Genomic DNA, 20178 nt, shown 5'->3' on the forward strand with positions numbered 1-20178 from the left:
TCTCTCTCTCTGTCTCTCTCTCTCTCTCTCTCTCTCTCTCTCTCTGTCTCTCTCTCTGTCTCTCTCTCTGTCTCTCTCTCTGTCTCTCTGTCTGTCCTCTCTCTCTGTCTCTCTCTCTCTGTCTCTCTCTCTCTGTCTCTCTCTCTCTGTCTCTCTCTGTCTCTCTGTCTCTCTCTCTCTGTGTGCCTCTCTCTCTCTGTGCCTCTCTCTGTGCCTCTCTCTGTGCCTCTCTCTGTCTCTCTCTCTCTCTGTCTCTCTCTCTCTCTCTCTGTCTCTCTCTCTCTCTGTCTCTCTCTCTCTCTGTCTCTCTCTCTCTCTCTCTGTCTCTCTCTCTCTCTCTCTCTCTCTCTCTGTCTCTCTCTGTCTCTCTCTGTCTCTCTCTCTCTCTGTCTCTCTCTGTCTCTCTCTGTCTCTCTCTGCCTCTCTCTCTGTCTCTGTCTCTCTCTCTCTGTCTCTCTCTCTCTCTGTCTCTCTCTCTCTCTGTCTCTCTCTCTCTGTCTCTCTCTCTCTGTCTTCTCTCTCTCTCTGTCTCTCTCTCTCTCTCTCCAATTCCAATTCCAATTTTCCAATTAAAATGCTTTATTGGCATGAAAGGTTTTACAGAGAACCATATTGCCAAGCTTACATAGCAAAAAGGTACAGTTTTCCAACATTCTGTAGGTGTCAATCGATTTGACATTTGTTGGGTACATACAATATTACTTTTAAACAATATTAATTTTTAAACAGTCTTTGTACTTCATTTGGTACGTTCAATATTAATTTTAAACAGTCTTAATTTTAAACAGTCCTCAGGTTGTGACATGTTGTTACATATTTGGCCCCAAGGTATGGTCTGTCTCCTTCTCCTAGGACTAATCTCAATTTTGACAGATCATCCAATTCCTTGAAATCTGGGTTGTTTGGCTTAGCTTGTTGAATAATATGTTTCTTGATGTGTTGAATTTTTCGCATTTTAGGAGGAAATGCATTTCTGTTTCAACCTCGCCCTCTCTGTGTCTCTCTCTCCTCTCTGTGTCTCTCTCTCTCTGTCTCTCTCTGTCTCTGTCTCTCTCTCTCTGTCTCTCTCTCTCTCTGTCTCTCTCTCTCTCTCTGTCCTCTCTCTCTCTCTGTCTCTCTCTCTCTCTCTGTCTCTGTCTCTCTCTCTCTCTGTCTCTCTCTCTCTCTCTCACAATTCACAATTCAAATCGCTTTATTGGCATGATAAGGTACATCTTATGTTGCCAAAGCATCAAAATACATTTATGGTTGAACACATAAACGCAGTTCTATTCATACAGTGTATAAACAGGTATATCCCTGAGTGTATAAATATACATTCACATTGTTTATATATACTCTTTTCTTAGTTTACTGGTTGTCCCTCTGTTCATGGCAAGCTGTAACATAGTGTGCCGCCAGTGTTACACAGCTTCTCTCCTCCCCCAGTAGGAATGGGAGTTTTTGGTTGTCATTCAGATTTCTGAATTCAGGGCATATTTGTGAGAATTTTTGGTAGAAATTCTCCCTGATGCCCTGATATTTTCCACAGGCTGTGAGGAAGTGCATCTCTGTCTCCACTACTCCCTGACTGCAGTGAGAGCATATCCTGTCTTCTCTTGGCAGCCTGGTCTGCCTTTTTCGATCGCTAGGCTATGTTCGCTAAGTCTGTACCTTGTCAAGGTTCTTCTCAGTTTGTTATCCTTTACCATGGTCAGGTAATCAGCTATGTTGTATTGTCTGTTTAGGGCCAAGTAGCAAATGAGTTTGCTTTGGGTTTTTGTTGTTTCTGCCCAATATGTCAGATATTTTTCCTTTTGCTTAGCGACGATTGTGTTGGGTCGAATTCTTTGTGTTACCCTGTCACTGTCCTGGGGCTGGTTATTGTTAGTATTGTTAGTGGTTATTTCACTGAGTCCCAGGACTAGTTGACTGAGGGTATTCTTTTTTTATGGTCAGCTCTTGGCATTTCAGGGCATCGTAGTGATAGCATTGGGGGTTGCTCATTTGTAGGTGATTCCAAAATTTGGTGGCTCTTTTTTGGATAGTGATTATTAATGGATATTGGCCTAGTTCCGCCCTGCATGCATTGTTTACTGTTTTCCTTTGAGTCCAGGAGGATACTTTTACAGAATTCTGCATGTAGGATCTCAATTGGGTGTTTGTCCCATTTTGCAAATTCTTGTTGTGCTAGCGGTCCCCATACCTCACTGCCATAGAGTGCAATTGGTTCAATTACTGATTTGAAAATTTTGAGCCAAATGCTAATTGGGATTTCTATTTGGATTGATTTTTTGATGGCATAGAAAGCCCTTCTTGCTTTCTCTTTCAGTTCATTCACAGCCAGTTTGAAGTTTCCCGTAGAACTGATTTTTAAGCCCAAGTATGTGTAGTTAGTGGTTTGTTCAATTTTGGTTGTTCCTACTGTGAAATTTATTTTGGGTCCCTGATATTTGGATCTTTGCTGGAACACAAGGACTTTGGTTTTTTGGGGATTTATTGTCAGGGCCCAAGTCTGGCAGTACGACTCCAGCAGGTCCAGGTTCTGCTGTAGACCCTCTTTAGTTGGTGACAGCAGAACCAGGTCGTCTGCATAGAGGAGGAATTTAACCTTGGATTCATATAGGGTGAGGCCGGGTGATGTAGATTGTTCAAGTAGTTTTGCCAATCCATTTATGTAAATATTAAAGAGTGTCGGTGAGATTGGCGAGCCCTGCGTCACCCCCCGTCCCTGTGGGAAGTATTTTGTTTGTTTGTCTCCAATTTTAACTGCACATTTGTTGTTTGTATACATTGATTTAATTACATCATATGTTTTCCCTCCTACCCCGCTTTCGATAAGTTTCAGGGATAAACCGTCATGCCAGATGGAGTCGAAAGCCTTCTGGAAATCTACAAAGCATGCGTAGATTTTGCTTTTGTTATGGTGAACGTGTTTGTCAATTAGGGTCTGTAGGGTGAAGATATGATCGGATGTTCTATAGTTTGGCAGGAATCCAATTTGGCTTTTACTCAAGACATTGTGCTCCTCAAGGAAGTTTATAAGTCTTTTGTTTATGATGCTACAGAATACCTTCCCCAGGTTACTGTTTACACAGATGCCTCGATAGTTGTTTGGGTCGATTTTGTCCCCACTTTTGTATATGGGCGTTATGAGTCCTTTGTTCCAGATATTAGGGAAATAACCGACACTCAGAACCAAGTTGAAGAGTTTTAGGATAGCCAGTTTCATTTTGTCGTCTGTGTGTTTAATCATCTCGTTTAGTATGCCGTCTGTCCGCAAGCTTTTCCTGGTCGCAGGTCCTTGAGTTTTTCAAGAAGTTCTTTTTCTGTTATTATGGCGGTCTAGCGGGTTTTGGTTATCTTTTATGGCCATTTCTAGCTTTTCCAGTTTTTTGCATATTTGGTGTTGCTCTGGTCTTAGTGTGTTTTTCTGGTATAATTTTTCAAAGTGGTTTACCCATGTGTCCCCATTTTGAATGGCCAAATCGTCGTGTTGTTTTTTGTGTAGTGTCTTCAAGTTTTCTCTCTCGCTCCAGGTGTCAAAGTGAAGGGGCTGCTGGGAGCCCGCGATGTGGTTTTGAGAATTTTCCATTGAGGCCCTGCTGTGGGAATCACAGACTGTAATACCCTCTCTCCGGACTGCTGGGGATCTTCAGTGTGATTCCCTCGTCATTCCCAGCTCTATCAGCCGTGGCTCAGTGTGTCCCACCCTCGCCTCTGAGTCGGAAGGTCGTGGGTTCAAGCCCCACTCCAGAGACTTGAGCACAAAAATCTCGGCTGACGCTCCCAGTGCAGTGCTGAGGGAGTGCTGCACTGTCGGAGGTGCCGTCTTTCAGAGCAGGTGTTAAACTGAGGCCCCACCTGCTCTCTCGGCTAATTCATTAAATATATTCAAGAAAGAGTTGGATATATTTCTTAGGCTGAAGGGATCAAGGGGTATGGGGAGAAAGCAGGGACCGGGTACTGAATTTGGATGATCAGCCATGATCTCATTAAATGGTGGAGCAGGCTCGAAGGGCCGAATGGCCTACTCCTGCTCCTATCTTCTATGTTTCTATGAAGTAAAAGATCTCACGGTACTATTTTGAAGAAGAACAGGGGAGTTCTCCCCGGTGTCCTGGCCAAAAATCTATCTCTTAATCAACATCATTTAAACAGATTCGCTGGTCATTATAACATTGCTGTTTGTGGGAACTTGCTGTGTGCAAATTGGCTGCCGTGTTTCCTACATTACAGCAGTGAGTACACTTCAAAAGTACCTCATTGGCTGTGAAGCAATTTGGGACATGTTGTGGTCGTGAAAAGTGCTCTAGAAATGCGAGAGTCTCTCCCCCTCCCCCCCTTCTCCCCCTCCCCCCTTCTCCCCCTCCCCCCTTCTCCCCCTCCCCCCTTCTCCCCCTCCCCCTTCTCCCCCTCCCCTTCTCCCCCTCCCCCTCCCCCTTCTCCCCCTTCCCCCTCCCCTTCTCCCCCTCCCCCCTTCTCCCCGTCCCCCCCTTCCCCTTCTCCCCCTCCCCCCTTCTCCCCCTCCCCCCTTCTCCCCCTCCCCCCTTCTCCCCCTCCCCCCTTCTCCCCCTCCCCCCTTCTCCCCCCCCCTTCTCCCCCTCCCCCCCTTCTCCCCCTCCCCCCTTCTCCCCCTCTCCCCCTTCTCCCCTCTCCCCCTCTCCCCCTTCTCCCCCTCCCCCCCTTCTCCCCCCTCCCCCCCTTCTCCCCCTCCCCCCCTTCTCCCCCTCCCCCCCTTCTCCCCCTCCCCCCCTTCTCCCCCTCCCCCCCTTCTCCCCCCCTTCTCTCTCCCCCCTTCTCTCTCCCCCCCTTCTCTCTCCCCCCCTTCTCTCTCCCCCCCTTCTCTCTCCCCCCCCTTCTCTCTCCCCCCCTTCTCTCTCCCCCCCTTCTCTCTCCCCCCCTTCTCTCTCCCCCCCTTCTCTCTCCCCCCCCTTCTCTCTCCCCCCCTTCTCTCTCCCCCCCTTCTCTCTCCCCCCCTTCTCTCTCCCCCCCTTCTCTCTCCCCCCCTTCTCTCTCCCCCCCCTTCTCTCTCCCCCCCTTCTCTCTCCCCCCCCTTCTCTCTCCCCCCCTTCTCTCTCCCCCCCTTCTCTCTCCCTCCTTCTCTCCCCCCCCTTCTCTCTCCCCCCCTTCTCTCTCCCCCCCTTCTCTCTCCCCCCCTTCTCTCTCCCCCCCTTCTCTCTCCCCCCCTTCTCTCTCCCCCCCTTCTCTCTCCCCCCCTTCTCTCTCCCCCCTTCTCTCTCCCCCCTTCTCTCTCCCCCCTTCTCCTCTCCCCCCTTCTCTCCCCCCTTCTCTCTCCCCCCTTCTCTCTCCCCCCTTCTCTCTCCCCCCTTCTCTCTCCCCCCCTTCTCTCCCCCCCCTTCTCTCTCCCCCCCCTTCTCTCTCCCCCCCTTCTCTCTCCCCCCCTTCTCTCTCCCCCCCTTCTCTCTCCCCCCCCTTCTCTCTCTCCCCCCTTCTCTCTCCCCCCCTTCTCTCTTTCCCCCCCCCTTCTCTCTTTCCCCCCCCCCTTCTCTCTCTCTCTCTCTCTCTCTCTCTCTCTCTCTCTCTCTCTCTCTCTCTCCATTCATGGGCTAGTTTTGTACTGACCCAGGTGACTGTTTTGGGGGCAGGGATGGGTCTGGGTTCCTTTGTGAAACCCGTGACCTTCGCCCTGTGAGCGATTCCTGCTGCCCGTCTCTGTGGCCATCAGCAACGTTGGTTTATTTTACTGATTTTCCTCTCTTTGACTTCCGCAGAACCCGCCAGGGATCGCACTGTGCAACGCCACAGCATGCAGTCGTACCGGGAGCAGAGCAGTTACCACGGAAACCAGAGGCTGCTGCAACAAGAGGCCCAGGAGGCTGCCCGTCTGGCCGAGTACGGCCAGCACCACCAGGGCCAGATGTTCGCCAGCTACGCCAACCGGCCGGGCAGCGAGGGCTGTGACCAGCAGCTGTACCCGGGCTTCCGCCGAGAGCCGGCCGATTATTACTACTTGAGGGGCAAGGAGCTGCCCGGCCCCCAGGTCCAACGGCGGCTGGCCGGGTCCCTGCAGAGCGGCTACGGGACGCAGCAGGCCGGAGGGTACTCTGTGCAGTATCTGAGCGAGGGCCAGTGGCGGGCACCCCATACCGCCATGCCGGGCTACGGCCAGTTCGAGCAGGATGCGTACGCGGGTCAGTTTTCCCCCGGCGGCGGTCAGCTGCGGCACCAGCCCTTCCAGGCGGCCCCTGGCGCACAGGTGCTGGCCCAGCCCCCGCCCTCCGCTGCCCACCTCCCCCAGCTTGCCCAGCAGTGCAGCTCAGTCCTGCTGGCCAAGTACCAGCAGCGGGCGGCCCAGTACAACCCCCAGCAGTTCCAGCCCTCTGCCTCCACCTCCTCCTCTTCCTCCTCCTCCTACCCATCTCCTCAAGGTTACAGCCAGCCCGCCGGTCAAGCCTTCGAGAGCTACCACATGAGCGCCAGTGCTCAGTGCGACGGCTACATGGTCAACGCCACGGCCGCCCCTGGTTACGGGACCCCAAGTAGTTACAGCTACCAGCCGTCAACTGGCCAAGCCCTGTTACGAGCAGTCGAAGGCGGCCCAGGGGCAGCAGCACCCGCTGCAGTACTCCAAGGTGGCCTTGCTGAACCAGCAGTTTGCCCCCTACTGTTCGGACCGACATTCCTGCCAAGTCGCCCATGCCGTTCCACCAGAACTTCAGCCCCGGTTCGAACCCCTCGCCAGCGACCCCCGTGGCCCAGTCCCCCTCGTGTAGCTCCACCCCGTCTCCTCTCATGGTCAGCAGCGACGGCCTCCAGTGTGGACCGGATCCATGGGCATGGGGGCGAGGAGCCGCATCCTGCAGCTGATGCCCCAGCCCAGCCCCACCCCAACGGGCCTGATGCCGAGCCCCGGCTCGCAGTCCGGCGCCTACGAGGGCTTTGGACTGGAGGGCGGTGGTGAAAAACGGGCCTCCGACCTGGGCCTGAGCAGCCTGACGGCCCTGAGCTCGCAAGTGGCCAACATCCCCAACACAGTGCAGCACCTGCTGATCTCCGACACGCTTGCCCTGCACCGCCGGCAGGCCCGGCGCTCCGCCAAGAGACCGGGAGGCCCCGCCGAGCAACTGGGCCTGGAGGAGCAGCTGAAGTCGCCACAGGCCGAGTCCCTGGACGGGGGCTGCTCAAGTTCCTCCGAGGATCACGCGGAGCGGGTCCGGCAGCTCAGCGGGCAGAGCGGCTGCTCCGAGCGGGCCTACAAGGCCCACAGCCTGGAGCTGCCCGGTTCCCACGGCGAGGGCCCCGGCCGGCCACTCTCCAAGGAGGAGCTGATCACCCAGATGTGCCAGGAGGATAAAGGGGGCACCATGGCAACGCTGGCAGAGCCAGGCCCACCACGCGGCGAGAAGCCCATAGGCGTCATTGTGTCCCGGGAAACCATGGTCAGCAGAGGGGAGGCGATGGGCGTCGGCAGGCAAGAGGACCAACACTCCAGGCAGATCACCTTCCCCATCGTCGCTGAGAAGGGACTTGGTCGCAACCAGCAACCCAACAACACTCGCAACATCATGGTGCGGGCGACGGCCCAAAATGGGAACGGTCTGGTGCACAAAGGCCAGGCAGTGCTCGGTGACCCCTTGGCTGCGAGAATGGACTCCTCCTCCAAGTCTCCCAGCTGCTTGGCGTATGGGTTTCGGGAGCTGCCCAAGAATGATGGCGGGTACCATTACATGCAGTACCCAGTGGTCCCTTACAGCCAAGTGGAGGTGGACCAGTTTGCTCTGGGAGACAGGAAGGTCCTCCCAGGCAAGGCCGAGAAAAGCCACAGTTTGCTCCAAGAAGCTTTGCAGGCCAATTATCACGGCAGGAAGTTTCACCCCAGCTACGCTCCAGAGCTTCAGTACGCGGGTTTTATGGACGCCCCGGCACAGCTGGGCTACCCTGCACAGCAAATGGTTGAATTGGCCAGGAAGGATGTGCACTGTAACCCCATGGCTTCTCCCTCGAGCTGGGGGGACGGCAAGGCACCCGACGCTGGGTTTGGGACGGAGCAGAACAAGGCGGACCTGGAGACACAGCTGGAGAGTGGGCTGTCGGAGAGAAAGTCGGTCATCTGCGACATTTCCCCGTCGAGGCCGTTTGGCAGAAGCTCCGTGCCCCCGGCCTGCGGGCACTCTCTCGATCGCAGCAGCGTGAAGGCAGAGAAGTCTTGCAAAGCGGGTCAGTCAGTTATCCAGTCGGGTCTCTGCGTAGCGGCAGAAGCGAGAGTTAAGGGCGAGGCGGACCAAAGCCAGGGTCAGCACTGGAGTGTTGGACACCACGACAGCAGAGACCCCGGCGCCCCCTCGCCCCATTGGAAGTACGACCATTCCGAGCTGGCCAGAGGTTCCACCATGGTGTCCACTCCATTACCCGTGGGACCCGCCACCAACTTTCCCCATCAGGCCCTGAACAATCGCTCCTCTCGGACGAGGCGGCCCTATGGCAGGGGGGCAGGGAGGGCAGGGGCGAGGAGGAGAACCCCGTTGCGGGCGGATGACAAAGCTCTCCTGGCGAGAGCTTCGCTCGTCAAACAGGAAGCTGTGCTGGAGCCTCACGAAGCTGGGCTCCTTGGCCAATCTCTGGACCTGCTGCCGGTGCCGTTGGACAAGGCTGCCTTGTACCCTCTTCCCACCAACTCCGACACGCTCTCCTCCCTGTTAACCAAGCAAGTCAACGCTCTCCCATCGGGGGTGGAGTCTGAAACCACCATGAGGTCCCCAATCCATTCACAGAGGCAAATGCACGCTCCCGAAGGGGCAAGTGATTGGAGGAACACACCTGACGGGAAGGACCTACCGGTGGAGTTCTGCGGGAGTGGGATTCCGAAAGAGCCGAGAGTCTCTCTCTCCATGCAGCAGGAGGTGGGCAGCCCTCTCTGGCTCCAGAGTCACCAGGCCCCAAGCCCCAAGCCAGACGAGTGGTTGGTGGACACGGACAAGCTTTCGCACGTGGCTAAAAAGCAAAACGATGCGATGGGTCAGGAGGACCAGTCAATTCAGTCCCTTATTTTGTCGAGGAGGAGGATTCGATCTTTTATATCGCCCATTCCAGCCAAAAGAATTTGCCAAGAGTCGAAAGCCAGGGATGTGGAGGCCAGATCGGCTCCATCTCACGACCCCAACGACCCCCAGCGCAATGCCAGTCTGAGCCCGGTGCGAAGGCCCGAGGCTGGTGCCGAACCTCAGCAGCTGAATGACGAGAAGGGCAGCCCCGGTGGTAGCGTTTCTCCAGCTGCGTCTCTCGCCAGTCCCGGCAAAACCAAAACGCTGCCGCCGCGAAGGGGCCGTGGCTTAAAGCTGGAAGCTATTGTCCAGAAGATCACGTCGCCCAATGGGAGGAAGTTCCCCCCCACGGGAACGCTCGATGGGGCCTCTGACAGCGTGACCCTGGAGGACATCCTGTCCATCAAAGAGGGAGGCTGGGAGAGTGGCGACATGGCAATAGAGCAGCCTGGGGATATGGTGCACGGAGATCCACTGGAGGAGCCAGCAGCCCTGGCCATGGACCATGGGGGTGCTCGTGAACTGGTGCGTGCCAACTGCTCCCAGATCGGCGGAGGTGCCTCGCCAACCGTCCGGGCTCCCCATCGCCCTGAATCCAAGCAGTGCCCCCTGCCCTGTTCGCCGGGGAGCGAGGCTGGGGTGGGGCCTGCCAGCGGCGTCCCCAAGGCAGAAGGCGGGTGTGTCAAAGGGTACTTTCCGTCGGGCAAGAAGCGGGGGAGGCCCCTGGGGAGCATCAACAAGCAGAAGCGGCATCGGCAGGAGTGTCAGGGGCCGCGGAATCAGGAGGAGGAGGAGGAGGCGGCAGAGGAGGCGGCGGAGGAGGAGGAGGAGGAGACGGCCAAACGGAAGAGGCGGCCTGAGAGAAAGAAGCCTCCTTCCCATCCGAGGAGGCGCCGCAAGAGGCTCGACGGCCCCATCGCGCTGCCTCAGGAACCCGAGATCAAGCTGAAGCATGCGGCTCGAGCAGCGGGCAGGAGGCGAGGAGAGTCCCAGGATAAGGGCTTCTCCCCGTACGTGCTGCTGGAGAGGAAGCGCGAGGCTGCGTTGCTTTGCACGATAATCAACACCCAGGATGACGAGCAGAACCGGGCCCAGAAAGGGGCGAAGGGTCACCCGGGGCCGGCCTCCACCCCGCCACCCAGCTGTGCTGGCAAAGCCTTACCGACCTCCTCGCACATGGTGCCGGGCCCGTTGGTGACTGAGAGCTCCACCCTCGGCCTGTTGGTGTGCTGCCTGTGTGGCAAGTGTGCCAACCACCGGGACCTGGGCGACCTCTTTGGACCCTATTACCCGCACCAGTACGCCGGAACCTTGCCCAAGAATCCGCCCCCCAAGAAGATGTTGCCGGCGCCGAACCGGGTGAAGGTGAGACACAAAAGCATGCCCGAGCTGCTAAAGACTAGCCAATCGGAGGACGAGGGCAAGGAGTTCGGCAATGTCCTGGGACATTCCAGGTTCAAAAGGCGTCACTACTCAGAGGACTGCACTCCTTCCTGGGCCAGTCCCCGGAGCAACAAGGGCCACCGGCGCTGCTACTGCTGTGAGAAGACCTCGTCTGTCGACTTGCGGACTCAAAGATTTAAAAGTGAGCTCGGCTCACACGTGGAGCTCCAGCTCCCTCAACTACCTCTAGATCCCAAGGAGCTGTGGATCCACGAGGCCTGCGTGCTCTGGGCCAGCGGGGTCTACCTGGTCTCTGGGAGACTCTATGGACTGCAAGAGGCTGTGGAAATGGCCAGAGAGACGGTAAGAATTGCTGCACAGGGTGTTTGTGAGGGAATGTCGGGGGGGAGGGCGGGGTCGCGGTGGGTCAGTGCTGTGAGGTTTGACTGCAGGACCTCTATCCTTCGCTTGCCACTTGTTCTCCCCTCTCTCCCCCCCCCCCCCCCCCCCCCCCAGGAAGCACTGTTTTGCTCACCTCTACCTCGCTCAAGGACTCCGTCTCCATGGGTCAGTCTTGGTGACTGGCAGTGGGCAGCGCACAATCCTGTCCACACCCGATATCCGCACGAGCGTACTTTCCAGGAAGACTCGCTGGTGCTTCTCAGGAACCCTGGCTTTTTTTTTCCCAACCCATTGCAGCCAGCTGTGCCCTACCTCGCCTCGCGGCCGTGCCTGCAGCTTAGGTCCTCGGCTGCGGAATTCCCTCCATAAACCTCCGCCTCTCCTCCGTTAAGACGTTCCTTAACACCTACTTCTTTGGTCACCTGTCCTAATATTTCCTTACGTGGCTCGGTGTCAATTATTTCTTGTCTGATTACACCTTGGGACATTTGTCCTACATTACTGTTGTTGTTCGCTTACTCTCTCCTCCCCCCACCCCTCCCCCCGCCACTGTCGCTGGGTGAGCACGGCCCGGGATTTGACATCGCACCCTCTGGTGCAGTTACCCTGTAAGGGTTTCGGGGGCACAGTCAGGGTTCAATTGTTTTTTTTATTCTCTTGGTTTCGAAGTGGGGCATCTCCCTTCTGATCTGAAACCTGTGTTTGTGAGCGAGTGCCAACTTGGCTTCAGCAACGACAGTAGGGTAGAAAGAAGACATGGAATAATACATGGCGGTTGTCACAAGGTACTGACTCATTCATCACTCTTCAAAATCCTCTTGTGTGATACCGTTCCCATCAGATGGCAGACCTGTACCCACCAGTACTGTACCCCCATGTTATACAGTGACAGACCTGTACCCACCAGTACTGTACCCCCGTGTTATACAGTGACAGACCTGTACCCACCAGTACTGTACCCCAGTGTTATACAGTGACAGACCTGTGCCCACCAGTACTGTACCCCAGTGTTATACAGTGACAGACATGTGCCCACCAGTACTGTACCCCAGTGTTATACAGTGACAGACCTGTGCCCACCAGTACTGTACCCGTGTTATACAGTGACAGACCTGTGCCCACCAGTACTGTACCCCCGTGTTATACAGTGACAGACCTGTATCCACCAGTACTGTACCCCCGTGTTATACAGTGACAGACCTGTGCCCACCAGTACTGTACCCCAGTGTTATACAGTGACAGACCTGTGCCCACCAGTACTGTACCCCAGTGTTATACAATGACAGACCTGTACCCACCAGTACTGTACCCCAGTGTTATACACTGACAGACCTGTACACACCAGTACTGTACTCGTGTTATACAGCGACAGACCTCTGCCCACCAGTACTGTACCCCAGTGTTATACAGTGACAGACCTGTGCCCACCAGTACTGTACCCCAGTGTTATACAATGACAGACCTGTGCCCACCAGTACTGTACCCCAGTGTTATACAGTCATAGAGTTATACAGCACAGAAAGAGGCCCTTCGGCCCATCGCGTCCGCGCCGGCCATCAAGCCCTGTCTAATCTAATCCCATTTTCCAGCATTTGGTCCGTAGCCTTGTATGCTATGGCATTTCAAGTGCTCATCCAAATGCTTCTTGAATGTTGTGAGGGTTCCTGCCTCTACCACCCTTTCAGGCAGTGAGTTCCAGATTCCAACCACCCTCTGGGTGAAAAAGTTTTTCCTCAAAGCCCCTCTAAACCTCCTGCCCCTTACCTTGAATCTATGCCCCCTTGTTATTGACCCCTCTACTAAGGGGAAAAGTTCCTTTCTATCTACGCCCCTCATAATTTTGTACACCTCAATCAGGTCCCCCCTCAGCCTTCTCTGCGCCAAGGAAAACAACCCCAGCCTGTCCAGTCTTTCTTCATAGCTGAAGCGCTCCAGCCCAGGTAACATCCTGGTAAATCTCCTCTGCACCCTCTCCAAAGCAATCACATCCTTCCTATGGTGTGGCGACCAGAACTGCACACAGTACTCCAGCTGTGGCCTTACCAGCGTTTTGTACAGTTCCATCATAACCTCCCTGCTCTTGCCTTCATTAGCCGAGGCATAGAATATAAGTATCCCATATGCCTTTTTAACCACTTTATCCACCTGTTCTGCTGTCTTCAGGGATCTATGTACATGCACACCAAGGTCCCTCTGATCCTCTGTCTTTCCTAGGGTCTTACCATTCATTGTGTATTCCCTTGCCTTGTTAGTCCGTCCAAAATGCATCACCTCACACTTTTCAGGGTTAAATTCCATTTGCCACTGTTCCGCCCATCTGACCAACCCATCTATATCGTCCTGTAGCCTGAGGCTTCCCTCATCGCTATTTACCACCCCACCAATTTTCGTGTCATCTGCGAACTTACTGATCATACCTTTTACATTCACATCCAAATCATTAATGTAGACCACAAACAGCAAGGGACCCAGCACCAATCCCTGCGGTACCCCACTGGACACAGGCTTCCAGTCACAAAAACAACCTTCCACCATCACCCTCTGCCTTCTGCCACTAAGAACATAAGAAATAGGAGCAGGAGTAGGCCAATCGGCCCCTCGAGCCTGCTCCACCATTCAATAAGATCATGGCTGATCTGATCCTAACCTCAAATCTTCTACCACTCTCCATCCCACCCGATCCCATGTGATCTCCTGGGAGAGGCGAAAAACCAGATAAAAAACCCAATGGCCAATTTGGGAGAAAAAATCTGGGAAATTCCTCTCCGACCCATCTAGGTGATCGAAACTCTTCCAGGAGATCACTCTGTCCCTATATTTTCTACAGTGCTTACCTTCTGTAAAGGCGATCTCCACCCCAGCCAGGAACAGGAATAAAACCATCTCTTGAAATCTAACACAGAATTAGAACACAAGAAGTAGGAGCAGAACCAGGCTACATGGCCCCTGGGCCCGCTCCACTACCCACAGGGCCATGACCATTCCGAACCTAGACTCATGTCCAATTTCCTGCCCGCTCCCCATAACCCTTAATTCCCTTCTAGGAAACTATCTATTTCTGTTTTAAATTTATTTAATGATGTAGCTTCCACAGCTTTCTGGGGCAGCAAATTCCACAAACCTACCACCCTCTGAGTGAAGAAGTTTCTCCTCATCTCAGTTTTGAAAGAGCAGCCCCTTATTTTAAGATTATGCCCCCTAGTTCTAGTTTCACCCATCATTGGGAACATCCTCACCGCATCCACCCGAACAAGCCCCTTCACAATCTTATATGTTTCAATAAGATCGCCTCTCATTCTTCTGAACTCCAATGAGTAGAGTCCCAATCTACTCGACCTCTCCTCATATGACCACCCCCTCATCCCCGGGATTAACCGAGTGAACCTTCTTTGTACTGACTCGAGAGCAAGTATGTCTTTTCTTAAGTATGGACACCAAAACTATATGCAGTATTCCAGGTGCGGTCTCACCAATACCTTGTATAACTGCAGCAATACCTCCCTGTTTTTATATTCTATCCCCCTAGCAATAAAAGCCAACATTCCATTGGCCTTCTTGATCACTTGCTGCACCTGCATACTAACTTTTTGAGTTTCGTGCACCAGGACCCCCAGATCCCTTTGTACTACAGTACTTTCCAGTTTCTTGCCATTAAGATAATAACTTGCTCTATGATTTTTTCCTGCCAAAGTGCATAACCTCACACTTTCCAGTATTGTATTCCATCTGCCAAATCTCTGCCCACTTACTTAGCCTGTCTATGTCACTTTGCAGGTTTTTTATGTCCTCCTCACTACTTTCCCTCCCATCTTTGTATCATCTGCAAACTTTGATATGTTACACTCGGTCCCTTCCAAATCGTTAATATAGATTGTAAAGAGTTGGGGACCCAGCACTGACCCCTGCGGAACACCACTTGTTACTGATTGCCAGTCTGAGAATGAACCATTTATCCCAACTCTCTGCTTTCTGTTAGAGCCAATTCTCCACCCACGCCAGAATATTACCCCCAATCCCGTGATTTTTTTATCTTGAGCAATAATCTTTTGTGTGGCACCTTGTCAAATGCCTTTTGGAAGTCTAAATACACTACGTCCACTGGTTCTCCTTTATCCACCCTGTATGTTACTTCCTCAAAGAACTCAAGCAAATTTGTCAAACATGACTTCCCCTTCATGAAACCATGCTGAGTTTGTCCTATTAAATTATGTTTATCCAAATGTCCCGTTACTGTCTCCTTAATAATGGACTCTAACATTTTACCAACCACAGATGTTAGGCTAACAGGTCTATAGTTTCCAGCCTTCTGCCTACTACCCTTTTTAAATAAGGGTGTTACATTAGCAGTTTTCCAATCTGCCGGGACCTTTGCTGAGTCCAGGGAGTTTTGGAAAATTATTACCAATGCATCCACAATCCCTACCGCCACTTCCCTCAAGACCCTAGGATGTAAGCCATCGGGTCCAGGGGATTTATCCGGCTTAAGTCCCATTATTTTACCAAGTTCCACTTCCTTAGTGATTTTAATCGTATTTAGCTCCTCTTCCCCTAGAGCCCCCTGTTTGTCCAGTGTTGGGATATTCTTAGTGTCCTCTACCGTAAAGACTGATACAAAATATTTGTTCAGCATTTTTGCCATCTCCATGTTTCCCACCATTAATTTCCCGGTCTCATCCTCTAAGGGACCAACATTTACTTTAGCCACCCTTTTTCTTTTTATATAACTATAGAAACTTTTGCTATCTGTTTTTATATTTTTTGCTAATTTACTTTCATAATCAATCTTTGTTATTTTTTGCTGTCTTTTAAAGACTTCCCAATCTTCTATCCTTCCACTAGATTTGGCTACCTTATATGCCCTTGTTTTTAGTCGGATACTACCCTTAATTACTTTACTTAGCCACGGATGGCTATCTTTTCTTTTACACCCTTTTTTCCTCAGTGGAATATATTTTTTTTGGAAGTTGTAAAATAACTCCTTAAATGTACACCACTGATCATGTACCGTCTTACCCTTTAATCTATTTTCCCAGTCCACTCTAATCAATTCCGCTCTCATACCTTCATAGTCTCCTTTATTCAAGCTCAGCACGCTTGTTTGAGATCCAACCTTCTCACCCTCTACTTGAATATGGAATTCAACCATGTTATGGTCACTCATTCCAAAGGGATCCTTTACTAGGACATTTTTAATTAATCCTGTCTCATTACACAGGACTAAATCTAAGGTTGCTTGCCCCCTGGTCGGTTCAGTTACATACTGCTCAAGAAACCCATCCCTAATACACTCAATGAACTCATCCTCAAGGCTGCTCTGCCCAATTTGATTTGTCCAGTTAATATAATAGTTAAAATCCCCCATAATTATAGCTGTTCCCTTATTACAAGCCTCAACTATTTCCTGATTAATACTCCGTCCAACAGAGTTTCAACTGTTTGGAGGCCTATAGACTACGCCCACTAGTGTTTTTTTTCCCTTATTATTCCTCATCTCTACCCAAACTGTTTTACTATCCTGCTCCTTTGACCCAATATAATTTCTCTGTATTATAGTGATTCCTTCCTTTATTAACATAGCCACCCCACCTTCCCTCCCTCCCTTCCTGCCTGTCCTTCCTGATTGTTAAATAACCTGGTATGTTTAATTCCCAGTCATGGTCACCCTGCAGCCATGTTTCTGTAATGGCCACAAGATCATACCCATATGTAGTTATTTGTGCCGTTAACGCGTTCATTTTGTTACGAATGCTGCGTGCATTCAGATAAAGAACTTTCAAATATGTTTTGTGACACTTGGCTCCTGTTTTTTCCCCTTTTACTACTTTACCTTTTACTCCATACCTTCTGTCCCTTCCTGACACGTTCTGTTTTTTAATTTCCCCACTGCTACCTAAGTCTATGACCTTCTCCGTTGCCATTTCTGTTATTTGCTCTCCAGAAACCTCCCCCCCCCCCCCCCCCCCACTAATTAGTTTAAAGCCCTCGCTACAGCCCTAGTTATATGATTCGCCAGGGCTCTAGTCCCAGCACTGGCCAAGTGGAGTCCGTCCCAACGGAACAGCTCCCTCCTGTCCCAGTACTGGTGCCAGTGTCCCAAGAAGCAAAACCCATTTCTCCCACACCAGTCTTTGAGCCACGCATTTAACTCTTTAATTTTATTTATCCTAGCCAAATTCGCTCCTGGCTCAGGTAATAATCCAGAGATTATTACCCTTGAGGTTCTGTTTTTTAATTTGACCCCTAGCTGCTCATACTCCTTTAACAGAACCTTCTTCCTTGTCCTATCTACGTCGTTTGTACCAACATGGACCACGACAACTGGAACCTCCCCCTCCCACTCCAAGTTTCTTTCCAGCCCAGAAGAGATGTCCTTAACCCTGGCACCGGGCAGGCAACACAGCCTTCGGGACTCCCGCTCTTGACTGCAGAGAACCCTATCTATCCCCCTAATGATACTATCCCCTACCACTACAACATTTCTTTTTACTCCCTCCACTTGAATGGCCCCCTGTACCACGGTGCTGTGGCCAGGCTGCTCATCCTCCCTGCAGTCCCCGCTCCCGCCCTCACAGGGAGTAAGAACCTCGATCCTGCTTGACAAGAGCAAGGGCTGCGGCTCCTTCAACACTACATCCTGGATCCCTGTACCTTCCTCACTCGTAGTCACACCGTCCTGTCCCTGACCACGGACTACATCTGCAGTAATTAATTTCATAGGTGTGACCACCTCCTGAAACATAGAGTCCAGGAACTTCTCCCCCTCCCTGATGTGTCGCAGTGTCTGAAGCTCGGTCTCGCGCTCTTTAACATGGAGCTTGAGTTCCTCTAGCAGCAAACACTTATCGCAAATGTAATCACCGTGAGCCTCAATGGGGTCCACCAGCTCCCACATTTCGCAACAGTGACACATCACCTGTTCACCCATATGTGTGTAATTAATTAAATTTCTTATTATTAGTTATGAAGACCCTCTGCCCTGATATAGATGATAATATTGCACCACTATTTAATAGGACTTACCAACTTAAAGGTATAGAAGAGAAGGAAGAGAACCTACCAACCAGTTGATCACCAACCTCCCTCGTGGAAGCTGTCTGGGGGACCTGTCCGGTTGAATTGTCTCGCTGCTCCGCGTCCGCAGTGTTGGATTAGCCTGAGAGGGAAGCAAAACAGAGCAACAAGCACCCCCTCACCTCCCACTTGCCCGAACTCTTCCACTTACCAAACTCTACTTACACTCAATGCGACCGCACTCAGCCTGCAGCACTAAGCCCGCCCCTTTTTATACCCAGATTCTACTTCCGGTTTAAACTCCCTAACAGCTTAATTTACTCTTTAAAAAAAAAAAAAAAAAAATTAAACTTACTTCAAATAATTCACTTTTTTACTCACTAAAATTCAGTAAATGCACTTAAATGACTTTTTCTGCCACTTACCAAAGTCTGCTTAAACTCAATGCAAGGCACCCTGGACCCCATGGGCTCTTACCTTCCTGACCAGTCTCCTATGTGGGACCTTATCAAAAGCTTTACTGAAATCCATGTAAACCACATCCACTGCACTACCCTCATCCTCACACCTAGTCACCCCCTCTCAAAATTCAATCAAATTGGTCAGACATGATCTTCCCTTGACAAAGCCATGCTGGCTATCCCTAATTAATCCATGCCTCTCCAAGTGGAGACTAAACATGTCCCTCAGAATTTTTTCCAATAATTTCCCTACCACTGATGTTAGGCTCACTGGCCTATAATTCCCTGGTTTATCCCTACTACCCTCCTTGAATAATGGTACTGCATTAGCTGTTCTCCAGTCCTCTGGCACATCCCCTGTGGCCAGAGAGGTTCTGAAAATTTGTGTCAGAGCCCCTGCAATCTCCTCCTTTGCCTCACATAGTAGCCTGGGATACATCTTGTCCGGGCCTGGGGATTTATCCACTTTTAAGCCTGCTAAAACTGCTAGTACCTCCTCCCTCTCGATGCTAATATGTTCAAGTATATCACAGTCCCCCTGCCCGATTTCTATGTCCACATCGTCCTTCTCCATAGTGAACACAGATGCAAAAAATTCATTTAAAACCCCACCTACATCTTCTGGCTCCACACACAGCTTGCCACTTTGGTCCCTAATGGGCCCTACTCTTTCCCTAGTTATCCTCTTGCCCTTAATATACTTATAAAACACCTTTAGGATTTTCCTTTATTTTGCTTGCCAGTGTTATTTCATGGCCCCTCCTCGCTCTCCTAATTTCTTTTTTAAGTATCCCCCTGCACTTTTTATACTCCTCTAGGGTTTCCTCTGTCTTTAGTCCTATGGATGTGCCAAAAGCCCCCCTTTTTTTCCTAATCCATTCTCGTATATCCCTTGACATCCAAGGTTCCCTGGGCTTGTTTGTCCCACCCTTGACCTTTATGGGAACACTCTCAATTTCCTTTCTGAAAGACTCCCATTGCTCCGATGTGGATTTTCCTTCAAGTAGCTGATCCCAGTCCACATTGGCCAGATCCTGCCTTATCATATTAAAATCGGCCTTCCCCCAATTTAGAACCTTTATTTCCGGTCCATCCTTGTCCTTTTCCATGACTACCTTAAATCTCACCGAGTTATGGTCACTGTCACCAAAGTGCTCACCTACCAACACTTCTACCACTTGCCCGGCCACATTCCCTAGAATTAGGTCCAGTACCGCCCCCTCTCTTGTAGGACTTTCTACATGCTGGCTGAAAAAGCTCTCCTGGATGCACTTTAAGAATTCTGCACCCTCTAAGCCTTTCACACTCTGACTATCCCAGTTAATATTGGGGTAGTTGAAATTGTTAGATCCGTGGTTCAGTGGATAAATAATTACACGGATGCTGTACATAAACAAACAACAGGTCTTTACTGGAGGAGGGTCATCTGCAGACTGGGGTACAGAGGCATGCGCACAGCTTATATACCGGTGTGGTCACTGCCGGTACTACAGTATACAGGAGCTGTAAAAAGTAGTTCTGACTTAAAGCACATACACTACAATTCCTCCCTTTTTAGATTAATAATACCCCCTTAATATTCAAATAACAATTACATTTTTACATGTACATTTAATAACAAAAGTCCATTTATAGATTCAGTCTTTGGGGCGGCTTCCTGACCCTTTTGGGATAGTGCCTTTCCGGAGGTTCTTGTTGTTGGTGCAGAGACGATTCTGACCCCTTTTCATCGGGTAGGTCATCGGGTTCCACTGCTACTGGGTCTGAAGTAGATGCTACCGGTATGTCGGGTTCATCCCCAGGTACTCGAGACATGGGGTTGACGCGTTCCTGTGACGCTAAGATCTGATCGACGTGGCGTCTCACAATGTTCTCCCCGACATCCACTGTGTACATTAATGGCCCCTGCCTTGTACATATCGTTCCGGGTTGCCACT

General features: G+C 51.3%; 1 protein-coding gene across 1 annotated transcript in view; it reads left to right on the forward strand.

The window, feature by feature from the left end:
* Positions 1 to 5693: 5693 nt before the first annotated feature.
* Positions 5694 to 20178, forward strand: part of tcf20 (transcription factor 20) — a 28182-nt gene continuing 13697 nt past the window's right edge. The window contains 4 exon segments of the mRNA XM_085969433.1: positions 5694 to 6502; positions 6504 to 6614; positions 6616 to 6774; positions 6777 to 10730. Of these exon segments, the coding sequence (XP_085825559.1) occupies positions 5750 to 6502; positions 6504 to 6614; positions 6616 to 6774; positions 6777 to 10730 (4977 nt within the window). The 5' untranslated portion in view covers positions 5694 to 5749.

Source organism: Somniosus microcephalus, chromosome 28, assembly GCF_052327205.1.
Source record: "Somniosus microcephalus isolate GS21.2 chromosome 28, FLI_Smic_1.0, whole genome shotgun sequence".
Lineage (NCBI taxonomy): Eukaryota > Metazoa > Chordata > Chondrichthyes > Squaliformes > Somniosidae > Somniosus > Somniosus microcephalus.